Below are 23802 nucleotides of genomic sequence, written 5' to 3'. Positions count from 1 at the left end.
ACTGGTGCCACCTCACGATCGCCCTGATTCGTCGGCCGACCTGCTGCGGGTGTCACTCCCGCAACCCGCTCCGCCCCTCTTCCGGAGGACGTGAGCGGGTGCGGGACGTGCACCCCGGGTGCTGGGGACCCCGATCCCCGGCGCCCCTGTTGGGATCGGGGCCCCAGGAGAAGCGGGGCAGCGGAGACGACGAGGGACTGACCTGTGCGGCGAGGATCGTTGGAGGTGAGTGACAGCCTCCTGCTGTTGCTTAGCAACAGCTCCCAGCATGCAAAAAGGGCATGCTGGGAGCTGTAGTTATGCAACAGCAGGAGGCAGACCACCACAACTCCCAGCATGCCCTTATGGGCATGCTGGGACTTGTAGTTTTGCAACAGCTGGAGGCACATTCTTTATGGAAAAGTGTACCTTCAGCTGTTGTGTAACTACAACTCCCAGCTTGCACAATCAGCTAAAGTGCATGCTGGGAGTTGTAGTGGTGCATCTGGTGGTTGCATAACTACAACTCCCAGCATGCCCGTTGGCTGTCGGTGACTGCTGAGAGTTGTAGTTTTGCAACAGCTGAAGGCACACTGAGTTAAGTAGTAAACCAGTGTGTCTCCAGCTGTTGCATAACTACAATCCCCAGGATCCCCAGCCAAAGTAGTATGCCTCCAGCTGTTGCATAACTACAACACCCAGCATGCCCTTCCGCTGTCCGTACATGCTGGGGGTTGTAGCTTTTGCAACAGCTGAAGGCACACTGGTTGCAAAACACTGAGTTTGTTACCAAACTCGGTGTTTCACAACCAGTGTGCCTCCAGCTGTTGCAAAACTACAACTCCCAGCATGCACTGATAGACCGTACATGCTGGGAGTTGTAGTTTTGCAACAGCTGGATGTTCCCCCCCCAATGTGAACGTACAGGGTACACTCACATGGGCGGAGGATTACAGTTAGTATCCGGCTGCAAGTTTGAGGTACGGCAAAATTTCTGCCGCAGCTCAAACTGCCAGCGAGAAACTACTGTGAACCCCCGCCCGTGTGACTGTACCCTAAAAACACTACACTACACTAACACACAATAAAATAAAAAGTAAAAAACACTACATATACACATACCCCTACACAGCCCCCCTCCCCTCCCCAATAAAAATGAAAAACGTCTGGTACGCCACTGTTTCCAAAACGGAGCCTCCAGCGGTTGCAAAACTACAACTCCCAGCATGCACTGATAGACCGTACATGCTGGGAGTTGTAGTTTTGCAACAGCTGGATGTTCCCCCCCCCCAATGTGAACGTACAGGGTACACTCACATGGGCGGAGGATTACAGTAAGTATCCGGCTGCAAGTTTGAGCTGCGTCAAATTTTCTGCCGTAGCTCAAACTGCCAGCGAGAAACTACTGTGAACCCCCCGCCCGTGCGACTGTACCCTAAAAACACTACACTACACTACCACAAAATAAAATAAAAAGTAAAAAACACTACATATACACATACCCCTATACAACCCCCCTCCCCAATAAAAATGAAAAACGTCTGGTACGCCACTGTTTCCAAAACCGAGCCTCCAGCTGTTGCAAAACAACTACTCCCAGTATTGCCAGATAGCCGTTGACTGTCCAGGCATGCTGGGAGTTTTACAACAGCTGGAGGCACCCTGTTTGGGAATCACTGGCGTAGAATACCCCTATGTCCACCCCTATGCAAGTCCCTAATTTAGGCCTCAAATGCGCATGGCGCTCTCACTTTGGAGCCCTGTCGTATTTCAAGGCAACAGTTTAGGGCCACATATGGGGTATCGCCGTACTCGGGAGAAATTGGGCTTCAAATTTTGGGGGGTATTTTCTGCTATTACCATTTTAAAAAATGTAAAATTTTTGGGAAAACAAGCATTTTAGGTAAAAAAAATATATATTTTTTTGCATATGCAAAAGTCGTGAAACACCTGTAGGGTATTAAGGTTCAAATTACCCCTTGTTACGTTCCCCGAGGGGTCTAGTTTCCAAAATAGTATGCCATGTGTTTTTTTTTTGCTGTCCTGGCACCATAGGGGCTTCCTAAATGCGGCATGCCCCCAGAGCAAAATTCGCTTTCAAAAAGCCAAATGTGACTCCTTCTCTTCTGAGACCTGTAGTGCGCCAGCAGAGCACTTTTCACACCCATATGGGGTGTTTTCTGAATCGGGAGAAATTGGGCTTCAAATTTTTGGGGGTATTTTCTGCTATTACCCTTTTTAAAATTGTAAAAATTTTGGGAAACCAAGCATTTTAGGTAAAAAAAAAATATTTTTTTTTACATATGCAAAAGTCGTGAAACACCTGTAGGGTATTAAGGTTCACATTACCCCTTGTTACGTTCCCCGAGGGGTCTAGTTTCCAAAATGGTATGCCATGTGTTTTTTTTTGCTGTTCTGGCACCATAGGGGCTTCCTAAATGCGGCATGCCCCCAGAGCAAAATTTGCTTTCAAAAAGCCAAATGTGACTCCTTCTCTTCTGAGACCTGTAGTGCACCAGCAGAGCACTTTTCACCCCCATGCGAGGTGTTTTCTGTATCGGGAGAAATTGGGCTTCAAATTTTGGGGGGTATTTTCTGCTATTACCCTTTTTAAAAATGTAAAATTTTTGGGAAACCAAGCATTTTAGGTAAAAAAAATATATATTTTTTTTACATATGCAAAAGTCGTGAATCACCTGTAGGGTATTAAGGTTCACTTTACCCCTTGTTACGTTCCCTGAGGGGTCTAGTTTCCAAAATGGTATGCCATGTGTTTTTTTTTGCTGTCCTGGCACCATAGGGGCTTCCTAAATGCGGCATGCCCCCCAAAAACCATTTGTCGCTCCTTCCCTTCTGAGCCCTCTACTGCGCCCGCCGAACAATTAACATAGACATATGAGGTATGTGCTTACTCGAGAGAAATTGGGTTTCAAATACAAGTAAAAAAATTTTCCTTTTTATCCCTTGCAAAAATTCAAAAATTGGGTCTACAAGAACATGCGAGTGTAAAAAATGAAGATTTTGAATTTTCTCCTTCACTTTGCTGCTATTCCTGTGAAACACCTAAAGGGTTAATACACTTACTGAATTTTTTTGAATACTTTAGGGGGTGTAGTTTTTATAATGGGGTCTTTTATGGGGTATTTCTAATATGAAGACCCTTCAAATCCACTTCAAAACTGAACTGGTCCCTGAAAAATAGTGAGTTTGAAAATTTTGTGAAAAATTTCAAAATTGCTACTGAACTTTGAAGCCCTATGGTGTCTTCCAAAAGTAAAAACTCATAAATTTTATGATGCAAACATAAAGTAGACATATTGTATATGTGAACCCCAAAAAAATATATTTTGAATATCCATTTTCCTTACAAGCAGAGAGCTTCAAAGTTAGAAAAATGCAAAATTTTCATTTTTTTCATCAAATTTTGGGATTTTTCACCAAGAAAGGATGCAAGTTACCATAAAATTTTACCACTAAGTTAAAGTAGAATATGTCACGAAAAAACAATCTCGGAATCAGAATGATAACTAAAAGTATTCCAGAGTTATTAATGTTTAAAGTGACAGTGGTCAGAATTGCAAAAAACGCTCCGGTCCTTAAGGTATAAAATGGCCTGGTCCTTAAGGGGTTAAACTAAGTATTGATAAAACAGAGTGAATTAACCTCACTGGCTTAGCCCAGCACATTGACTGACTGACTGACTCTGTCGAGTATTACAGATAAGCCCCATTGAAAGGAATATGTTTGACTCTGTTCACATAACATTTTTTTTAACCCCTTAAAGGAAAACTGTCAGCTTTCTTCCCCCGCACTAACCAGCGGTACTGGCTGGTAGTGCAGGGGATGCTGATCAGTTTGATCCTTACCGTGCCCGGGTCTGCTGCGCCGTTCGGCCTTAATCTTCTATTTTCTGTATATTCAAATGATGTGCTAACTGGCACTCCGAGCCACCCAGCTCATCAATATTCCTCCCCTCTCTCTTCATTAGAGTGGGGAGAAGAGGGAGAGGTGGAGGGAGGGGAGGAATTTTTTTCCTTTTAAAGGGGTACTCCGCTGCTCAGCGTTTGGAACAAACTGTTCCAAATGCAGGAGCCGGCGTTGGGAGCTCGTGACATCATAGCCCCGCCCCCTCATGATGACACACCCCGCCCCCTCAATGCAAGTCTATGGGAGGGACGTGATGTCATGAGGGGGCAGGGCTATGATGTCACAAGTTCCCGGCTCCTGCGTTTGGAATGGTTTGTTCAAAACGCTGAGCAGCGGAGTACTCCTTGAAGGACTCATGATGAGGAGGAAAAAAAAAGTGCAAAAATGAAAAAATCCTAACAGACATATACGCTATTTTGTAACTATTGGAGGCTTCTGCTTCTACACCTTGGACTTTTCTGTAAAAATTACACACTGGCCCTGATTTTTACGAAGAGTGGAGTGTAGTTTTCTTTGTGGGCTTTAATTCCCTACAGGTATTTTTCCATGGTATTTACTAATGCTTCCCTTCATTTTAAACTTTCTACTACATTTTTGCTTTTTTTACAACTGCCCTGAGCTGTGCGGTTTTCCAGAGCTCAAATCTACCACATTTTTTGTGGAAACCTTATTTAAAGGGGTACTCCGGTGAAAAACGTTATTTTTTTTTAAAATCAACTGGTGCCAGAAAGTTAAACAGATTTGTAAATTACTTCTATTAAAAATTCTTAATCCTTCCTGTACTTATTAGCTTCTGAATACTACAGCGGAAATTATTTTCTTTTTGAAACACCGAGCTGTCTGCTGAAATCATGAGCACAGTGCTCTCTGCTGACATCTCTGTCCATTTTAGGAACTGTCCAGAACAGCATATGTTTGCTATGGGGATTTCCTTTTACTCTGGACAGTTCCTAAAATGGACAGAGATGTCAGCAGAGAGCACTCTGCTCATGATGTCAGCAGACAGCTCTGTGTTTCAAACGGAAAAGAATTTCCACTGTAGTATTCAGCAGCTAATAAGTACAGGAAGAATTAAGATTTTTTTTAATAGAAGTAATTTATAAATCTGTTTAACTTTCTGGCACCAGTTGATTAAAAAAAAAAAAAAGTTTTTCACCGGAGTTCCCCTTTAATATGTTGTAATTTATTTATTTTTTTTATTCAGGGACACGCCCTTTCCCTGATGGCCACTCCCCTTTTTCAGGTTTTCTGAGTAAAATGGAGAGTTGGCCGGGTTTCTACATTTTTTTGTGCAAATTCTGGAGCAGACACAATTTGTGGCGCACAGCCCGAAAAAACAATAGTTAATCTGGGCCAATATCTTTATTCTGTTCCTTCCATTCGGTTAAAACTATACCCAAATTATATAGGTTTTATTTTGTCTTACTACTTTAAAAAAATTATCTTTTTGTACGAAAATTAACGTGTTTAAAAATGTCCTCTTCTGACCCCTAAAACGTATTTATTTTTCTGTATACCGGAATGTGTGAGGGCTAATTTTTTGCATCATAGTTACATAGTTAGTATGGTTGAAAAAAGACATGCGTCCATCAAGTCCAACCAGGGAATTGAAGTGAAGGGTGTAAGGGGATAAGGGAAAGGGATGTAGTTTTATAATTCTGCATAAGCATTAATGTTATTTTGTTCCAGGAATGTATCTAACCCTGTTTTAAAGCTGTTCATTGTTCCTGCTGTGACCAGTTCCCGAGGTAGACCGTTCCATAAATTCACAGTCCTCACGGTAAAGAAGGCGTGTCGCCCCTTTAGACTAAACCTTTTCTTCTCCAGACGGAGGGAGTGCCCCCTCGTCCTTTGGGGGGGTTTAACCTGGAACAGTTTTTGTCCATATTTTTTGTATGGGCCATTTATATACTTATATACGTTTATCATATCCCCCCTTAAACGTCTCTTCTCAAGACTAAACAGTTGTAGCTCCTTTAATCGCTCTTCAGAGCTAAGATGTTCCATGCCTCATATTAGTTTAGTCGCGCGTCTCTGTACCCTTTCCAACTCCGCAGTGTCCCTTTTATGAACAGGCGACCAAAACTGAACAGCATATTCCAGGTGAGGCCGTACCAATGCTTTATAAAGGGGGAGTATTATGTCCCTGTCCCTTGAGTCCATGCCTCTTTTGATACATGACAATATCCTGCTGGCTTTGGAAGCAGCAGCCTGACATTGCATGCTATTCTGTAGTCTGTGATCTACAAGTACACCCAGATCCTTCTCTACCAGTGACTCTGACAGTTTAATCCCCCCTAAGACATACGACGCATGCATGTTCTTAGTACCCAGATGCATAACTTTACATTGATCCACATTGAACCTCATTTGCCAAGTGGATGCCCAGACACTTAGTCTATCCAAGTCATCTTGTAACTTATGCTCATCCTCTATAGACTGTACCGTGCTACAAAGCTTGGTGTCATCTGCAAAGATAGAAACAGAGCTGTTAATACCATCCTCTATATCATTGATAAATAAATTAAACAGCAGCGGGCCCAGTACTGAACCTTGGGGTACACCACTAATAACCGGGGACCAATCAGAGTATGAATCATTGACCACCACTCTCTGGGTACGATCCATGAGCCAGTGTTCAATCCACTTACAAACTAAAGTTTCCAAACCCAAAGACCTTAACTTACCTGTCAGACGTCTGTGGGGGACAGTATCAAACGCTTTGGCAAAATCCAGAAACACTATATCCACAGCCATTCCTCTGTCAAGGCTTCTACTCACCTCTTCATAAAAGAAAATTAGATTGGCTTGACAACTTCTATCCTTAGTACACCCATGCTGGCTATTACTTATAATACAATTATCCCCTATGTATTCCTGTATGTAATCCCTTATAAGTCCTTCAAACAATTTACCCACAATGCACGTTAAACTTACCGGTCTATAGTTTCCTGGGGAAGACCTAGAGCCCTTTTTGAAGATTGGCACCACATTCGCCTTGCGCCAGTCCCTTGGCACAATACCAGACACCAGAGAATCTCTAAATATCATGAACAGGGGTACAGATATTACTGAACTTACCTCTCTAAGAACTCTTGGGTGTAGTCCATCCGGCCCTGGAGATTTGCTTACATTTATATCACTTAACTTACCTTGTACCATCTCTACATTAAGCCAGTTCAGTACATTACATGATGTGTTACCAGCACTGACCTGGCCAATGTCAGCTCCTTCTTCCATAGTGTATACAGAACTAAAGAACCCATTCAGTAGCTCCGCCTTCTCTTGATCGCATGTGACAACCTTCCCATTATCATTATTAAGGGGTCCTACATGCTCTGTCCTTGGTTTTTTTGTATTTATATATCTAAAAAAATATTTAGGATTAGTTTTGCTTTCTTTGGCCACCTGTCTCTCATTTTGAATTTTTGCTGTTTTTATTACCTTTTTACAGATTTCATTAAGCTCTTTGTACTGTTTAAATGTTATCGCTGACCCATCAGATTTGATTTTTTTGAAGGCTATTTTGTTGTTGTTTATTGCTCTTTTAACATCATGTGTCAGCCATGTAGGATTTAGTTTTAATCGTTTATATTTGTTCCCCTTTGGTATATATTTAGCTGTATAGTTATTTAGAGTTGATTTAAAGATGTCCCATTTACCTTCTGTATCAGTATTTGACAACACCTCCCCCCAGTCTATGTCCTGTAGTGCAGCCCTCAGCCCAGGGAAATTTGCCTTTTTAAAGTTATATGTTTTTGTCTTCCCCGTCTGTCTCTGTTTTCTACATTTTAAGTCAAAAGTAACTATATTGTGGTCGCTATTACCAAGGTTTTCCCGCACAGTTACATTACCAACCAGCTCTGCGATGTTGGAAATGATCAAATCCAACAAGGCATCACTTCTTGTTGGGTCCTCCACAAACTGGCCCATAAAATGATCCTGCAATAAATTTAGGAATTTTCTCCCCTTTGTAGTTTTAGCCAACCCCGGACCCCAATCTATATCTGGATAGTTAAAATCTCCCATTATTACCACTGTACCTGCCCGGGCGGCCCTCTCTATTTGTTTATACAGCCGACCTTCTATCTCTTCAGTGATATTAGGGGGTCTGTAGATTACACCAAATATAATTTTTTCAGAATTTCCCTCCTTGTGTAATTCTACCCACAGTGATTCCACATCCTCAGAATCATCACACACTATGGCATCGTTCACACTGACTTTCATACCACTTCTTACATACAGACAGACTCCACCACCTTTTCTGTTCATTCTATCCTTGCGAAACAATGTAAACCCCTGCAGATTAACGGCCCAGTCATGCGAGGAGTCCAGCCATGTCTCAGTGACCCCAACTATATCAATATGTTCCTCCAGTATCAAGGCCTCAAGCTTCCCCATTTTATTTGCTAGGCTTCTGGCATTTGTGAACATACACTTTACATTTACATTAAGTTTTACACATATAGTCTCACTAATGGGATTTTCAGAGTTATTGGGGTTAATGTTGTTATTTGAGTTATAAGGGCTAATTGTACTATTTAAGTTATTGGGGCTAACGGTATTTTTTGAGTTAATGGGGCTTATTGTAGTTATTGAGTTATTGGGGCTAATGGAATTTTTTGAATTATTGGGATTACAATTTTTTGGGCTACATTTATTTTTACAGCTGGTTTGTAACGCATGGATCTCCTTATCCACTGCTCTTAACCTCCCCCCACAGGACTCCTCTCCACCCACCATTATGTCCTGACCCCTCTCTAACCTATCCATCCCACTGTCTGCTTTCTTTGCTTTATTATCCTCCGCCACTCACCTAGTTTAACCTCTTAAGGACGCAGGGCGTATGGATACGCCCTGCATTCCGCGTCCTTAAGGACGCAGGGCGTATCCATACGCCCGTGGGAATTCCGGTCCCCACCGCTAGCCGGTTGGCTACCGGAACCGGATGCCTGCTGAAATCATTCAGCAGGCATCCCGGCATATCGCCCAGGGGGGTCCTGAGACCCCCCCATGTCGGCGATTGGAGAAAATCGCATGTCAATTCAGACATGCGATTTTCTCCAATTCCGGGCTGATCGGGTCTCTGGTGACCCGATCACCCGGAAAATAGGGCTGATCGGAGTTGTCAGCAACACCCCCGATCAGCCTAAAGGATAGGAGTGAGGTAGCAAAGCTGCGATCTATTCCTATCCCCTGCCATTACTCAGAACGGAGTTCTGACCAATGGCAGCGCAGGACAGGGGGTTGCCATGGCAACCCCCCGTTCTGCCCGCCCCTGGATGTCAAGGGGCTCTGGAAAGAAGATGGAGGCCGTACCTGCAGGAGAAGATGCCTGGGGACCTGGGATCTTCGCTGGAGCCTGCAGGATCCTGATCAGGTAGGGAATCGACAGTGGGGGGGGGGGGGGGGGGGGGATTGAAAGTGAAAGTAAATCGATCTTTACTGTGGCAACCACTAGGGGGGCCAAACTGCAACTCCCAGCATGCCCAGAGAGCCAAAGGCTGTCTGGGCATGCTGGGAGTTGTAGTTTTGCAACATCTGGAGGGTCACAGTTTGGAGACCACTGTTACAGTGGTGCCCAAACAGTAGCCCTCCAGATGTTGCCAAACTACAACTCTCAGCATGCCTTGACTGCCCAGGCCCTTTAGATTTAGCAATTTTCATGACATTTTTGGAAATTGCTGCTCTACTTTGAAGCCCTCTAATTTTTTCAAGAAGCAAAAGTATGTCCATTTTATGATGCCAACATAAAGTGGACATATTGTATTTGTGAAGAAAAATAAAATGTATTTGGAATATCCATTTTCCTTACAATTAGAGAGCTTCAAAATTAGAAAAATGCAAAATTTTCATGAAATTTGGGGATTTTCCCCAAAAAAGGATGCAATTAACGCCGAAAATTTACCACCAAAATAAAGTAGAATATGTCGCGAAAAAACAATCTCAGAATCAGAATATTCGGTAAAAGTGTTTTTGCGTTATTAATTCGTAAAGTGACGGTGGTCAGAATTGCGAAAAAGGGCTCAGTCCTTAAGGTGAAAAAGGGCTGCGTCCTTAAGGGGTTAAATACTCAGCCACCCCTTCCAGGATTCTCTCCCCCAGCACAGCGGACCCCCTTCCATTCAGGTGCAAATTATCCGTAGAATAGAGTTTGTACCCCAATGAAAAGTCAGCCCAGTGCTCTAAAAACCCAAACCCTTCCCCCTCACACCACGACTTAAGCCATACATTTAACTCCCTAAGCTCCCGCTGTCTTTCCTGCGATGCGCATGGCACAGGAAGTATTCCAGAGAACACAACCTTAGAGGTCCTTCCCTTCAGCTTGGCACCTTGTTCCTTGTAATTATTCTTCAAGGACCTCCACCTACCATGTATTCTATCGTTGGTTCCCACATGGACCACGACAGCTGGGTCATCCCCAGCCCCCCCCTAGTAATTTGTCCACCCTTTCCACCACATGCCGAACCCTGGCACCAGGGAGACAGCAAACCATTCGGTTGAGGTGTTCTTGGCGACAAATTATTCTATCCGTCTTCCTGATTATAGAATCCCCTACCACAACTAACTGTCTTAGCCTACCTGCGTTACCATCCCCCACACTACTAGTTGAGCTGTTCCCCCGGCTGTTAGGGAGACCAGTATCCACTAGGGTTGCCATCTCTGATACTGAGGCCTTCGTATCATCGCCCAACTTGGCAATTTTACTTGGGAGATCAGAAGTGACCTTCCTTTTCCTTGCCCCCTTTCCAGTCCCTCTAACTACATTAACCCAGCTCCCTATTTGGGCCTCCTGGCTAGTTTCTCCAACCTCCATTTCTACCCCACTAACTGCTTGCTCTGTAAGATTGTCAATCGCCCTCAATGTTGCATTTTGCTCCTCTAGATCTCTAATACGAGCTTCCAGGTGGGCAACATGCTCACATGTGTCACAGCGGTATTCACCCTGAAGCTGCTGCTCCAGAGATGTATACATGTGGCACAATGTGCACTGAAGAAAACCTCATGATCTGTATTTTTTTTTTTTTTTTTTATGGGACTATTTGTTCATTTTTTTTAAATAAATTTTTGTGCTTTTTAAATGGGTATGCAAAGTGTCCAAAAATACGCAGTTCTGGACTTTTGTACGTATACACCATTGATCAAGCGGTTTAATTAACATGTTTTTATAGTTTGGACATTTACACATGCAGAGATACCACACATGTTTGTTTTTGTTCATATATAAATACAGTGGGGCAAAAAAGTTTTTAGTCAGCCACCAATTGTGCAAGTTCTCCCACGTAAAAGATGAGAGGCCTGTAATTTTCATCATGGGTATACCTTAACTATGAGAGACATAAAATCACATTGTCTGATTTTTAAAGAATGTATTTGCAAATTATAGTGGAAAATAAGTATTTGGTCAATAACAAAAGTTAAACTCAATACTTTTATATACCCTTTGTTGGCAATGACAGAGGTCAAATGTTTTCTTAACAAGGTTTTCACACACTGTTGCTGGTATTTTCGCCCATTCCTCCATGCAGATCTCCTCTAGAGCAGTGATGTTTTGGGGCTGTCGCTGGGTAACACGGACTTTCAACTCCCTCCAAAGGTTTTCTATGGGGTTGAGATCTGGAGACTGGCTGGGCCACTCAAGGACCTTGAAATGCTTCTTAGGAATCCACTCCTTTGTTGCCTTGGGCGGTGTGTTTGGGATCATTGTCATGCTGAAAGATCCAGCCACATTTCATCTTCAATGCCCTTGCTGATGGAAGGAGGTTTTCACTCAAAATCTCACGATACATGGCCCCATTCATTCTTTCCTTTACACGGATCAGTCGTCCTGGTCCCTTTGCTGACAAACAGCCCCAAAGCATGATGTTTCCACCCCCATGTTTCACAGTAGGTATGGTGTTCTTTGGATGCAACTCAGCATTCTTTCTCCTCCAAACGAGTTGAGTTTTTACCAAAAAGTTCTACTTTGGTTTCATCTGACCAAATGACATTCTCCAAATACTCTTCTGGATCATCCAAATGCTCTCTAGCAAACTTCAGATGGGCCCGGACATGTACTGGCTTAAGCAGGGGGACACGTCTGGCACTGCATGATTTGAGTCCTTGGCAGCATTTTGTGTTACTGATGGTAGCCTTTTTTTACATTGGTCCCAGCTCTCTGCAGGTCATTCACTAGGTCCCCTCTGTGGTTCTGGGATTTTTACTCACTATTCTTGTGATCATTTTGACACCACGGGGTGAGATCTTGCGTGGAGCCACAGATCAAGGGAGATTATCAGTATTCCTGTATTCCATTTACTAATAATTGCTCCCACAGTTGATTTCTTCACACCAAGCTGTTTGCCTATTGCAGATTCAGTCTTCCCAGCCTGGTGCAGGTCTACAATTTTGTTTCTGGTGTTCTTCAACAGCTCTTTAGTCTTGGCCATAGTGGATTTTGGAGTGTGACTGACTGAGGTTGTGGACAGGTGTCTTTTATACTGATAACAAGTTCAAACAGGTGCCATTAATACAGGTAATGAGTGGATGACAGAGGAGACTCTTGAAGAAGTTACAGGTCTGTGAGAGCCAGAAATCTTGCTTGTTTGTAGGTGACCAAATACTTATTTTCCACCATAATTTGCAAATTCTTTAAAAATCTATGTGATTTTATGGATTTTTTTTCTCTCATTGTTTAGGTATACCTATGATGACAATTACAGGCCTCTCTCGTCTTTTTAAGTGGGAGAACTTGCACAGTTGGTGACTGACTAAATAAAAACTTTTTTGCCTCCCTATGTGTGTGTGTGTGTGTATGAATATATATATATGTATATATATATATATATATATATGTATGTGTGTGTGTGTGTGTGTGTGTGTTTTAAATGGGAAAAGTGGAGTGATTCATACTTTTATTAGGGAAGGAGTTATATAACATTTATTAAAGTTTTTTTTTTTTTTACACAATTATTTTTTTAGATTGCATACACTGTTCAATGCTATACCATAGCACAGCTTTAATCTGTGTTTTCAGCGCTCCATTGCTCCAGCCTGCCATGGCTGATTAGAGTATAGGAGCACCAGTCGGACAGCAAGGAGGCAGGTAAGGGCCCTCCCGCTGTCCCCTCCACTGAGCAGCCGGAATAGTGTTTCTTTATATTTCAGACGCCGCTATCAATTTACATGAGCTGCAGTTAATTTGAATTGCTGTGGTTCTTAGCTGTAACTACACAATCAATTTAGTAACAACTTTAATCCTTCAGTTAAATGGTACCTGCCTCTTTGGTGGTGTCAGAAATATTTATCGACACGGGTCCCTTTGCAGAGATCCCCCCCCCGATCTCAATGGTGTGTTCTGCATATCATTATTATAATTTTTTTAATCGCATATCTTTTAACCCCTTAAGGACATGCTCTGTAAATGTACAGTGCTGCAGCGATTAACTTTGTGCACAGGGCCTTACATTTAAGGCAGTGATCGTGCCAGGATGGCTGCTGTTCACCCAGGGGGTCTTACCGGCGAATCACAGCTTTTCCAGGCCAATTGGGTATCCTGTGGTCCTGAAGTTAAGGGTGAATGGTGCTGTCCGAGACCTCCTGATCGGCCTACCGACTAATCACAGCAGCTGCAGGAAATATGTATTCCCGTTCCTCTGCAATAAGCAGAGCGGAGCTGCTGCACCCCGATCTGCTGAACAGAGCGTCTGGCACTTGTAGTGCGCAGGCGGTTGATTGCTGGTGAGTGGTTCTATCTGGGGGTTAGCTGCCTTACCCAGGCAGTACTTTAGGGTGCTGCTGCCTCACCCCAGCTTTTTTTTAGGATTAAGTGTGTGTTGCGTTTTTTTTTTTGGCCATCCATGGTTTGTGCCACCAACAACTGTTTGGTACTGCGTAGCTGGATGGTGATCTATTTTTACTAATCAGCTTTTATGGAGGTTAGGTGTTTTTTTACAGGGGGGATGAAGTGTTTGCAGTACGTGGATATTATTTCTATTCTGTGCAACCTGCCACCACTGAGCATCCCCCCATTTAGACACCTACATCTCTAATTCCCCCCCCCCTCACCCCCCCCCCCCCCCCAAAAAAAATTACAATGACCAAGTCATTCATTAAGTGAGAAGAGGAAGACCCCTCTTTCCTTCTTTTTTCCTCTTCCCTTTCTTTATCATCCGGTGATGATGAGCCCCCCTAGAAGGTGACTCGGCAGGGCAATGCCAGTAGAGTCAACTAAACTAGTGTCCCTTTTCCTCATACCAATTTGCCTGTCCCTTTTACAGATGACCCTGTCTGGACCCCAGTTCTGGACAATTATGAGCCACAGATTCCTGGGTTTGTGGGACATCCAGGAATCCAAATTCACAGGCCTCCCTGAAATTAGACTCTTACATTTTTATTTTTTTAGTGACTACTTTGTCAGTTTGATGGTGAGACAAACAAATCTCTATGCCTAACAATTTTTGACCCAGTACCCTGGATCTTTTTTGGCTAGGCCCGAGAGATGGACCCCCTCAATGCAGTTAAGATGAGGAAATTTTGGGGCCTTGTGTTGCATATGGGCTTTGTAAAAAAAAAAAGCATATGGCAATACTGTAGTGGGGATGTTCTTCACAATACCCCACTTTACCGTGTGGCCATGAAAAGGGCTTTATGCAGATAATGCAACATGCCAGACCAGACATGATCCTGCAAATGACCGCCTGTTTAAAATCGGGTCGGTCATAGATCATTTTACCAATAAATTTGCAGAGGCCTATGTCCCCCAAAAATACATGAAGAGTCCCTTATTAGTTTGAAAGGGAGGCTCCGTTTCCGCCAATTCATTCCCAGTTAGAGGGCAAGGTATGGTGTGAAAGTATACAAACTCTGTGAGGGTACCTCAGGGTACACTTACAGGGTTAGTGCATAAGAAAGAAGGATTCCTGCATTGAACTCCTAGAATGCCTCCCCATCCTGGGAGTTAGTGGGAAAATTGTATGGGAACTGATTTATTTGGTAAAATGTATGATTATATCACATTTTTATTTTACCCCAATGTAGTGTGTGTTACATGAGCCTGGATACAGTGTAGTTCAACTTTTTTTTCCCCCAATGCATTGGTGGCATTGTACAACGCTTTTCTGATTCACCAACAACACAGGGACGTTCCATCAGTCCCTGGTTGTAATAATCAAGGCCCAAGAACTTTGATCCAGGGATTCACTCTGATATGATATCTGCCATATTTGGAGTTGTGTAGTACGGGGCAAATGGCCTCCGCCTTCCTCTGAATCAACACAGTAGGGATATAGGGGGAGATTTACTAACTCTGGAGTTTTGGTTCACTGCACATGAGTAAAGTTCTGTCGCTCTGTCCATTTTCAGTCCGCTAGATTTGCTAAGAGGCGCATGCTTCTTAGTAAATCTAGCGGCTCTATGGTTGCCCCCAGCACAGAAATATACACCACCTATGGAGGTGGTCTATATATTTCCGCACCTTTAGGTGTCGCAAGTTTGGAGGGTGAGCCCCTGGCGGGTGCAAAACAGAGCTCAGGAGTAAGAGAGCACCATAGTGATTCTAATATATTTGGGACAGTGGGCCGTAGACCCAAATTTTTTTATTTAAAGGGGAAAAAGCCCTTCTAAACTTGTAACACACTTTTCTCCTAATTACAGAAATACCCCATATGTGGCCCTAAATTGTTGCTTTGAAATACGACAGAGTCCAGCGAGAGAAAGCACAACGCGCATTTAAAAGGGTTATCCAGGAATAGAAACACACAAGTAATTTTTTTCCAAAATCACGCCGTCTGTCTCAAGGTTGGGTGTGGTACTGCAGCTCCGTTCCATTGAAATAAATGGAGCCAAGTAGTAATACCACACCCAACCCGGAGATAGACAGATGGAGCGGTTTTGGAAAGAAATTACCTGTGTTGTTCTATTTCCGGATAACCCTTTTAAATGTGCATGGTGCTTTTCCTCTCTACTGACATTTTTCAAAAATTATGCAAGTATTGCCGAAAATTTACCACTAACATAAAGTAGAATATGTCACGAAAAAACATTCTCTGGATCAAAATAAGTACAAGCATCCTATAGTCATTAATGCATAAAGTGACACAGGTCACATTTGAAAAATGTGGCTGTGTCCTGAAGGCCAAAACAGGTTGCATCCTTAAGGGGTTAATTGAAGGGAAAAAAATCACAAACATACATATGGGTAAGACCTCATCATACCCCATTCATTTCAATGAGCCTGACTGTGTCAGCTAGTGACTTCGGTCGACTCATTTTTGGACCTTATCCATTTTTGTTGCCGAACTGAAACAGCAGCAGACTACTATTTTCAGTCTGGCAACAAAAAGTGATACGGTCCAAAAATGAGCAGACCGGAGTCACTAGTTGACTCAGTTTGGCTTTTTGAATGAGGTACGCCAAAGGTCCGGCATGGATACGGCAGCAGGCGGTTTTCAAATTCTCCCAATATTGCAGCTCACCAGTACATGTAAATGCAGCCTAAGCCTTTTACTTTTTAGTTTTTTTTTTCCAGTTTTTTTTTTACCAGCTAATTCATATATAATACCGTATATATTTATTCACTTTTTTTTTTTTTTTTTCAGCGATCATCTGTAAGATATGGTTATATATGGAAAACCCAAGACTAACTGGTTTGAAGTTGAAGAATAATATGTGGCTGTCCATGAAGATAATAGAACATTTGTAATTTTTTAAAATCTAATGTGTTGCAAATCTGGGCATGTAAGAATACTGTGGTTTTAGGAAAATAAAATATCAAATAGTTAATATCCCTTGAAATGTTCTTTTTTATTTACTCTATGTGCAGATGCAGATAACTGTATCTGCTGCATGGCTTTCTGTGCATGTGGATGCAGATAGATGTACGTGAAGTTTTGTCAAAACCTTTTCACATGCCTTGTACAGTAGTGTCATTGTGGAAATTCAGTGTAGCTTCTAAAATAAAAAATCTGCAGCTGATAAGTTGAAAGTTTGTCTGGAACAGTGTGCAAAGGCCAGAATTTTGGTATTCTAATTATCTCTACAGGGCTATCCTCTCCAATATTGCAGTTCACCAGTACATGTGCAGAAGGGATCTAAAAGGTAAATGCACACTGGCAGCATTGTTATAAAGGTGTTGCTCACATGTGTATTTTCAGCAACACTACCTGCTGTAGGTCCAATAAATTAAAAAGCTGCAAATCTTTTCATTAAACTTTCTCTCTGAAAATACTGACAGACACCTGGATGTGAGTGAGGACTTACACACAACAGAAAAACGGTTTTGCAAATGAGTAAGGACTTTAAACATTACTGTCACTTTTTAAAAAACTCTTCACAAGTTGTACAGACCTGTTAAGTTTTGAGCTTTTCGGACCTAGGTGTCCACACCCAAACTTGTTGATAGATGGAGCCATGAGAAGTGTGCAGCTGAGTGCTTCACTCCTTGGCTTGCAGCTTTTCTCATCTTGTTGTAGGAATCCAATTCCTTAGTCCTACTTCATAGAAATGGAGAAGCAAGCCGCAAAGAGAGTCGCTCAGACGCTTGCTTCTCCAGCTCGTTCTAGTGATCAGTGGCGCTCTGAACACCCAGACCTGACCAATCAAAGCTTTTGACATATCAGATATGTTGAAAGTGACTATTGTCTTAAAGGGGTACTCCGGTGAAAAACTTTTTTTTTTTAAATCAACTGGTGCCAGAAAGTTAAACAGATTTGTAAATTACTTCTATTAAAAAATCTGAATCCTTCCTGTACTTATTAGCTGCTGAATACTACAGCGGAAATTATTTTCTTTTTGAAACACAGAACTGTCTGCTGACATCACGAGCACAGTGCTCTCTGCTGACATCTCTGTCCATTTTATGAACTGTCAAGAACAGCATATGTTTGCTATGGGGATTTCCTTTTACCCTGGACAGTTCCTAAAATGGACAGAGATGTCAGCAGAGAGCACTCTGCTCATGATGTCAGCATACAGCTATGTGTTTGAAACGGAAAAGAATTTCCACTGTAGTATTCAGCAGCTAATAAGTACAGGAAGGATTAAGATTTTTTATAGAAGTCATTTACAAATCTGTTTAACTTTCTGGCACCAGTTGATTTAAACAAATTACCAATATACAAGGAGGAATATTATCACCATGCATATTAACATCATATTATTACTGACCAAATCCAGAGTACTGGGACCATTATTACCAATAATACCAGTATACATGGAACAGATTATACCACCACACAAAAAGACTGGATAATACGGAGTAAAAACCACTATACATAGAATAATTGGCAGGTATATCCTCAGGAAGTTAGAGTACCATTAAACCTGTCTTTTTACCCCTTAAGGACCGGGGGGTTTTCCGTTTTTGCATTTTCGTTTTTTGCTCCTTGCCTTTAAAAAAAATCATAACTCTTTCAATTTTGCACCTAAAAATCCATATGATTGCTTATTTTTTGCGCCACCAATTCTACTTTGTAATTACGTCAGTAATTTTGCCCAAAAATCTACGGTGAAACGGAAAAAAAAATCATTGTGCGACAAAATTGAAAAAAACAAACGCTGTTTTGTAACTTTTGGGGGCTTCCGTTTCTACGTAGTACATTTTTCGGTAAAAATTACACCTTATCTTTTTTCTGTAGGTCCATACGATTAAAATGATACCCTACTTATATAGGTTTGATTTTGTCAGACTTCTGGAAAAAATCATAACTACATGCAGGAAAATTAATACGTTTAAAATTGTCATCTTCTGACCCCTATAATTTTTTTTTTTTTCCGTGTATGGGGCGGTATGAGGGCTCATTTTTTGCGCCGTGATCTGAAGTTTTTAACGGTACCATTTGCATTGATAGGACTTATTGATCTTTAAATGATATAAAAAGTGACCAAAAATGCACTATTTTGGACTTTGGAATTTTTTTGCGCGTACGCCATTGACCGAGCGGTTTAATTAATGATATATTTTTATAATTCGGACATTTCCGCACGCATTGATACCATATATGTTTATTTTTATTTAAACTGTGTTTTTTTTTTATGGGAAAAGGGGGGTGATCTTTATTCACTTTTTCACTTTTTTTTTGCAGTGTTATAGCTCCCATAGGGACCTATAACACTGCACACACTGATCTTTATCATTGATCACTGGTTTCTCATAGGATACCAGTGATAGATGATTCTGCCGCTTGACTGCTCATGCCTGGATCTCAGGCACTGAGCAGTCATTCGGCGATCGGACAGCGAGGAGGCAGGTAGTTCCTGCAAGCTGTTCGGGATGCCGCGATTTTTGGTGCGGCTATCCCGAACAGCCCACTGAGTTAACCGGCAGTTTTTACTTTCACTTTTAGCCGCGTGGCTCAGCTCTGAGCGCACGGCTAAAGGGTTAATAGCGCGTGGCGCCGTGATCGGCGCTGCGCGCTATTTGGGGTGGGTCCCGGCTTCACTGTGACGCCGCTCCCGCCGAGATAGGATGTGGGGTTACCATGTAACCCCGCATTATATCATGGGAGCAGGACCAAGGACTTACCTGTACGTCCTTGGTCCTTAAGGGGTTAAAAATAAGCTCTATAGACATCATTATTTTCATCTATCACCTTCGGGATTTAAAAAAAAATAAAAAATGTAGCTTTTAAAACAAAGATTCCTACCCATTATGGCTACTCACTGTTGTTCTGCAGCGAGGAGAGGGTGGGGGGCGTTCCCTAGCCGGCGCAACATCATCTGAGACAGTGCTGGGGATCGCTTGTGCCCGCTCTCAAGCTTCACCTGCTTCCACTATGAAAAAGTATTGTTTATCTTATTAAAAAACATAACAAATATTAATTGTCTAGAGCTGATGAGTAATCTTAGAGTAAAAAAACAAACAAATGATGCAAAGTGCCATCCACATATAACACACGTAAATACAGTGACCCCCCGACCTATGATGGCCCCAACATATGATCATTTCAACATATGATGGCCTCTCAGAGCCCATCGTATGTTGAAGGTAGCATCGACATATGATGCTGCTGTGTGTCGGGGCCATCGTACAAACAACTTCAGCAAATGACAGATAGTTGTTTAATGTGCCCCGTGTGCCCCGTTCTGCCTCCTGTTACTCACATGCTGTCCTGCTAACTCACGCAGGCTTCCACTGTGAGCTCCGTGTAAGCCCCACCCCCCAGTGCAGCCATAGCCAATAGCCTGCAGCATCTTGCTGCAGGCATCCAATGAGCTGCTGGCTGCCCTCCCCTTCCTTTCCTATAGAGCTGTAGTCGGCAGGATCGTAATGGAGAACATTCTGCCCCCCCTGAAGGTATTTAAAGAACTGTACAGTACTGTATGCGATGTCACACATCACATACAATACATATACACACTATACACCCCATACATCAATGTTTCCCTATCAGTGTGCCTCCAGCTGTTGCAAAACTATAACTCCCAGCATGCCCAGACAGTTAATGGCTGTACATGCATGCTGGGAGTTGTAGTTGTGCAACAGCTGGAGGCACCCTGGTTTGTTAAACACTCCCCATACACTCCACATACAATGGTCATCCCAGAACCAATTAGCAGTTTCCCATAGACATATATATTCACCATACAATGGTTCCAAGGTCCCAGAACCAATTACCATTTTTACATAGACATATGTACTCGACATATGATGGTTTCAACATATGATGGTTCTCCTGGAACCAATTAATATCATATGTTAAGGGACCACTGTATTGCATCTTACTATTCTGGACATGTAAATGTAACCCTGTGTCAAAATGCTAAATCCCGGGATAAATGCAAAGCTGCTTTCAACCTATACTTATAGGCCCTGATTTATCAAACTGTGGTTCCTGTGGGAAAATGTCTCCAGTTCCCCCCCCCCTCAATTACAGCTCAGCTTTTTACTTTACCAGAGCTTGAAAAGCTGGACTGGGATTTAAGCTATGGGAAAATTACTCTCTTACTCACTTTTTCTGTCACACAGTCTGATAAATCTGAGCCGAAGTCCCTGTTATCTGCTGCACAACTGGAGGTATATGCTCTTTTGCATATATGTCAATTCTATAAGGTGCCCCCACAAAGGGAAACCAATGTTAATTACTCTTACCCATGATTGGGAATGTGGTATTCTCCAACCCCAATGCACATTTTGGAATCATTTTCAAAAGGCTGTGCTGCCCCCTCAGCTCTTTTGTTTGATCAGCTGCAGAGCTACTGATGTGATGGTGTCTGCGTATTCCGTGTTCTCAGATAGATAGTCCCTCCCCAATAGGTAAATAAATCATTAGGGTACTTTCAAACAAGCATATTTTTGGCTGCAGATTTGCTGAAAACAATGGGCAGCAGATCTACAGCAGAAATGTGCACATGTGATTGTACCCTCAGGTAGCAAGTTCAAACGTCCGCCCCCATTAGGTCATTACAAAGTACAATAGGTGGTGCTAAAAAACAAGCCCTCATATGGGTCTGTAGGTGGAAAATATGAAGTGTTATGACTTTTAGAAGTGAGGAGGAAAAAACTAAAGTGCAAAATAAAAAATTAAAAAACCTGATGTCCTTAAAGGGGTACTCTGCTGAAAACATCTTATCCCCTATCCAAAGGATAGGGGATAAGATGTCTAATCACACGGGTCCCCCGCAATTTCCAGGCCCGCAGCAGCGGTGTCTGGAACATGGAAGCTTGGAACTTCCGCATTCGTGAAGTCATGCTACGCCCCCTCCATTCATGTCTATGGGAAGGGGGCGCGTCGACTAGTATGGTTGGGAATCAATGGGATAGGGGACAAGATGTTTTCGGTGAAGTACCCCTTTAAGGTATTAAAGTCTAAGCATATCTGAGGTATGTCACATGCTTAAGGAAGTAGTGAACGGGATATTGAGCATCATATAGAGCTGACAGATTCCCTTTAATCCCTACAGGACCAGGCCAACTTTGATGTTAAGGACCAAGGTCCATTTATGCATTAAATACTTTGAGATGCTTTCACCTATCATACTAATTTATGAAATATTTTACTTTAGGATAGTGGTAAATTTTCATTGATACATGCAGCGTTTCTTTCTGGAAAACTCCAAAATATAAGTAATATAATATATGTACTCTTTGCTTGTAAGGAAAATGATCATGTCAAATAACTTTACATTTATTCACATATCCAATATGTATACCTTATCTACACAAAAATGCAACTCAATATTTAGTGCCCTAATTCTGCATTTTGGAAACTACCCCCCTCCAGGAATGTATCAAGGGTTGCAGTGCACATTTAGACCCCACAGGTGTTTTATTTTGTCATTTTGATGAGGGGTAAAAGTACAAAAAGTCTCTCAAAATTTGTAACACAATTTCTCATGAGTACAAAAATAGGAAGGAGTGCCATCTGGCTTTTGTAGAGAGAATTAGGATGTAATAGGTTATTTTTTTGTCTTTTTTCAATATATTTTAATTAGTTTTAAGTACTCCAGTGAAAAAAAACTTAGCCCCTATCCACAAGATAGGGGACTAGTAGCTGATTGCGGGGGGTCTGACCACTGGGGCCCCTTGCAATCACCGGGACGGAACCCCGGCACCGATGATTCTCCAGAGCTGTACTCGGGTCCTTTCGGCGCTCCCATAGGAATGAATGGAGCACGTGCCAGCTGCAGCACGTGCTCCTCACTGAGCAGTGGGGTCCCATCCCAGGAGTTGGATCCCCCAACAATCAGCTACTTATCCCCTACCCTGTGCATAAGGGATACGTTTGTTTGTTTTGCCGGAGATCTCCTTTAACCCCTTAACGACGCAGGACGTATATTTACGTCCTGCGCCGGCTCCCGCGATATGAAGCGGGATCGCGCCGCGATCCCGCATCATATCGCGTGGGTCCCGGCGCTAATCAACGGCCGGGACCCGCGGCTAATACCACACATCGCCGATCGCGGCGATGTGCGGTATTAACCCTTTAGAAGCGGCGGTCAAAGCTGACCGCCGCTTCTAAAGTGAAACTGAAAGTATCCCGGCTGCTCAGTCGGGCTGTTCGGGACCGCCGCGGTGAAATCGCGGCGTCCCGAACAGCTGATCGGACACCGGGAGGGCTCTTACCTGCCTCCTCGGTGTCCGATCGACGAATGACTGCTCCGTGCCTGAGATCCAGGCAGGAGCAGTCAAGCGCCGATAATGCAGATCACAGGCGTGTTAATGCACGCCAGTGATCAGCATTAGAGATCAGTGTGTGCAGTGTTATAGGTCCCTATGGGACCTATAACACTGCAAAAAAAAAGTAAAAAAAAAGTGTTAATAAAGGTCATTTAACCCCTTCCCTAATAAAAGTTTGAATCACCCCCCTTTTCCCATAAATAATATAAAACAGTGTAAAAAAAAATAAAAATAAACATATGTGGTATCGCCGCGTGCGTAAATGTCCGAACTATAAAAATATATCATTAATTAAGCCGTACGGTTAATGGCGTACGCGCAAAAAAATTCCAAAGTCCAAAAAAGCGTATTTTGGTAACTTTTTATAACATTAAAAAATGAATAAAAAGTGATCAAAAAGTCCGATCAAAACAAATATCATACCGATAAAAACTTCAGATCACGGCGCAAAAAATGAGTCCTCATACCGCCCCGTACGTGGAAAAATAAAAAAGTTATAGGGGTCAGAAGATGACATTTTTAAACGTAAAAATTTTCCTGCATGTAGTTATGATTTTTTCCAGAAGTGCGACAAAATCAAACCTATATAAGTAGGGTATCATTTTAACCGTATGGACCTACAGAATAATGATAAGGTGTAATTTTTACCGAAATATGCACTGCGTAGAAGCGGAAGCCCCCAAAAGTTACAAAATGGCGTTTTTTTTTCGATTTTGTCGCACAATGATTTTTTTTTCCGTTTCGCCGTGCATTTTTGGGTAAAATGACTAATGTCACTGCAAAGTAGAATTGGCGAC

General features: G+C 42.5%; 1 protein-coding gene across 4 annotated transcripts in view; it reads left to right on the top strand.

Annotated features, from left to right (window-relative positions):
- HMG20B (high mobility group 20B) overlaps positions 1-16676 on the top strand; it is a 207893-nt gene extending 191217 nt beyond the window's left edge. For all 4 annotated transcript variants that reach the window (XM_056571322.1, XM_056571312.1, XM_056571303.1 and 1 more), the window contains one exon: positions 16488-16676. In XM_056571322.1, the coding sequence (XP_056427297.1) occupies positions 16488-16500 (13 nt within the window). In that variant the 3' untranslated portion in view covers positions 16501-16676. The remainder of the gene's footprint in view (positions 1-16487) is intronic.
- The last annotated feature ends 7126 nt before the right edge of the window (positions 16677-23802 follow it).

Source organism: Hyla sarda, chromosome 1 (genome assembly GCF_029499605.1).
Source record: "Hyla sarda isolate aHylSar1 chromosome 1, aHylSar1.hap1, whole genome shotgun sequence".
Classification (NCBI taxonomy): Eukaryota; Metazoa; Chordata; class Amphibia; order Anura; family Hylidae; genus Hyla; species Hyla sarda.
Note: the sequence above shows the minus strand (reverse complement) of the source record. Positions and strands in the feature narration are given on the sequence as shown.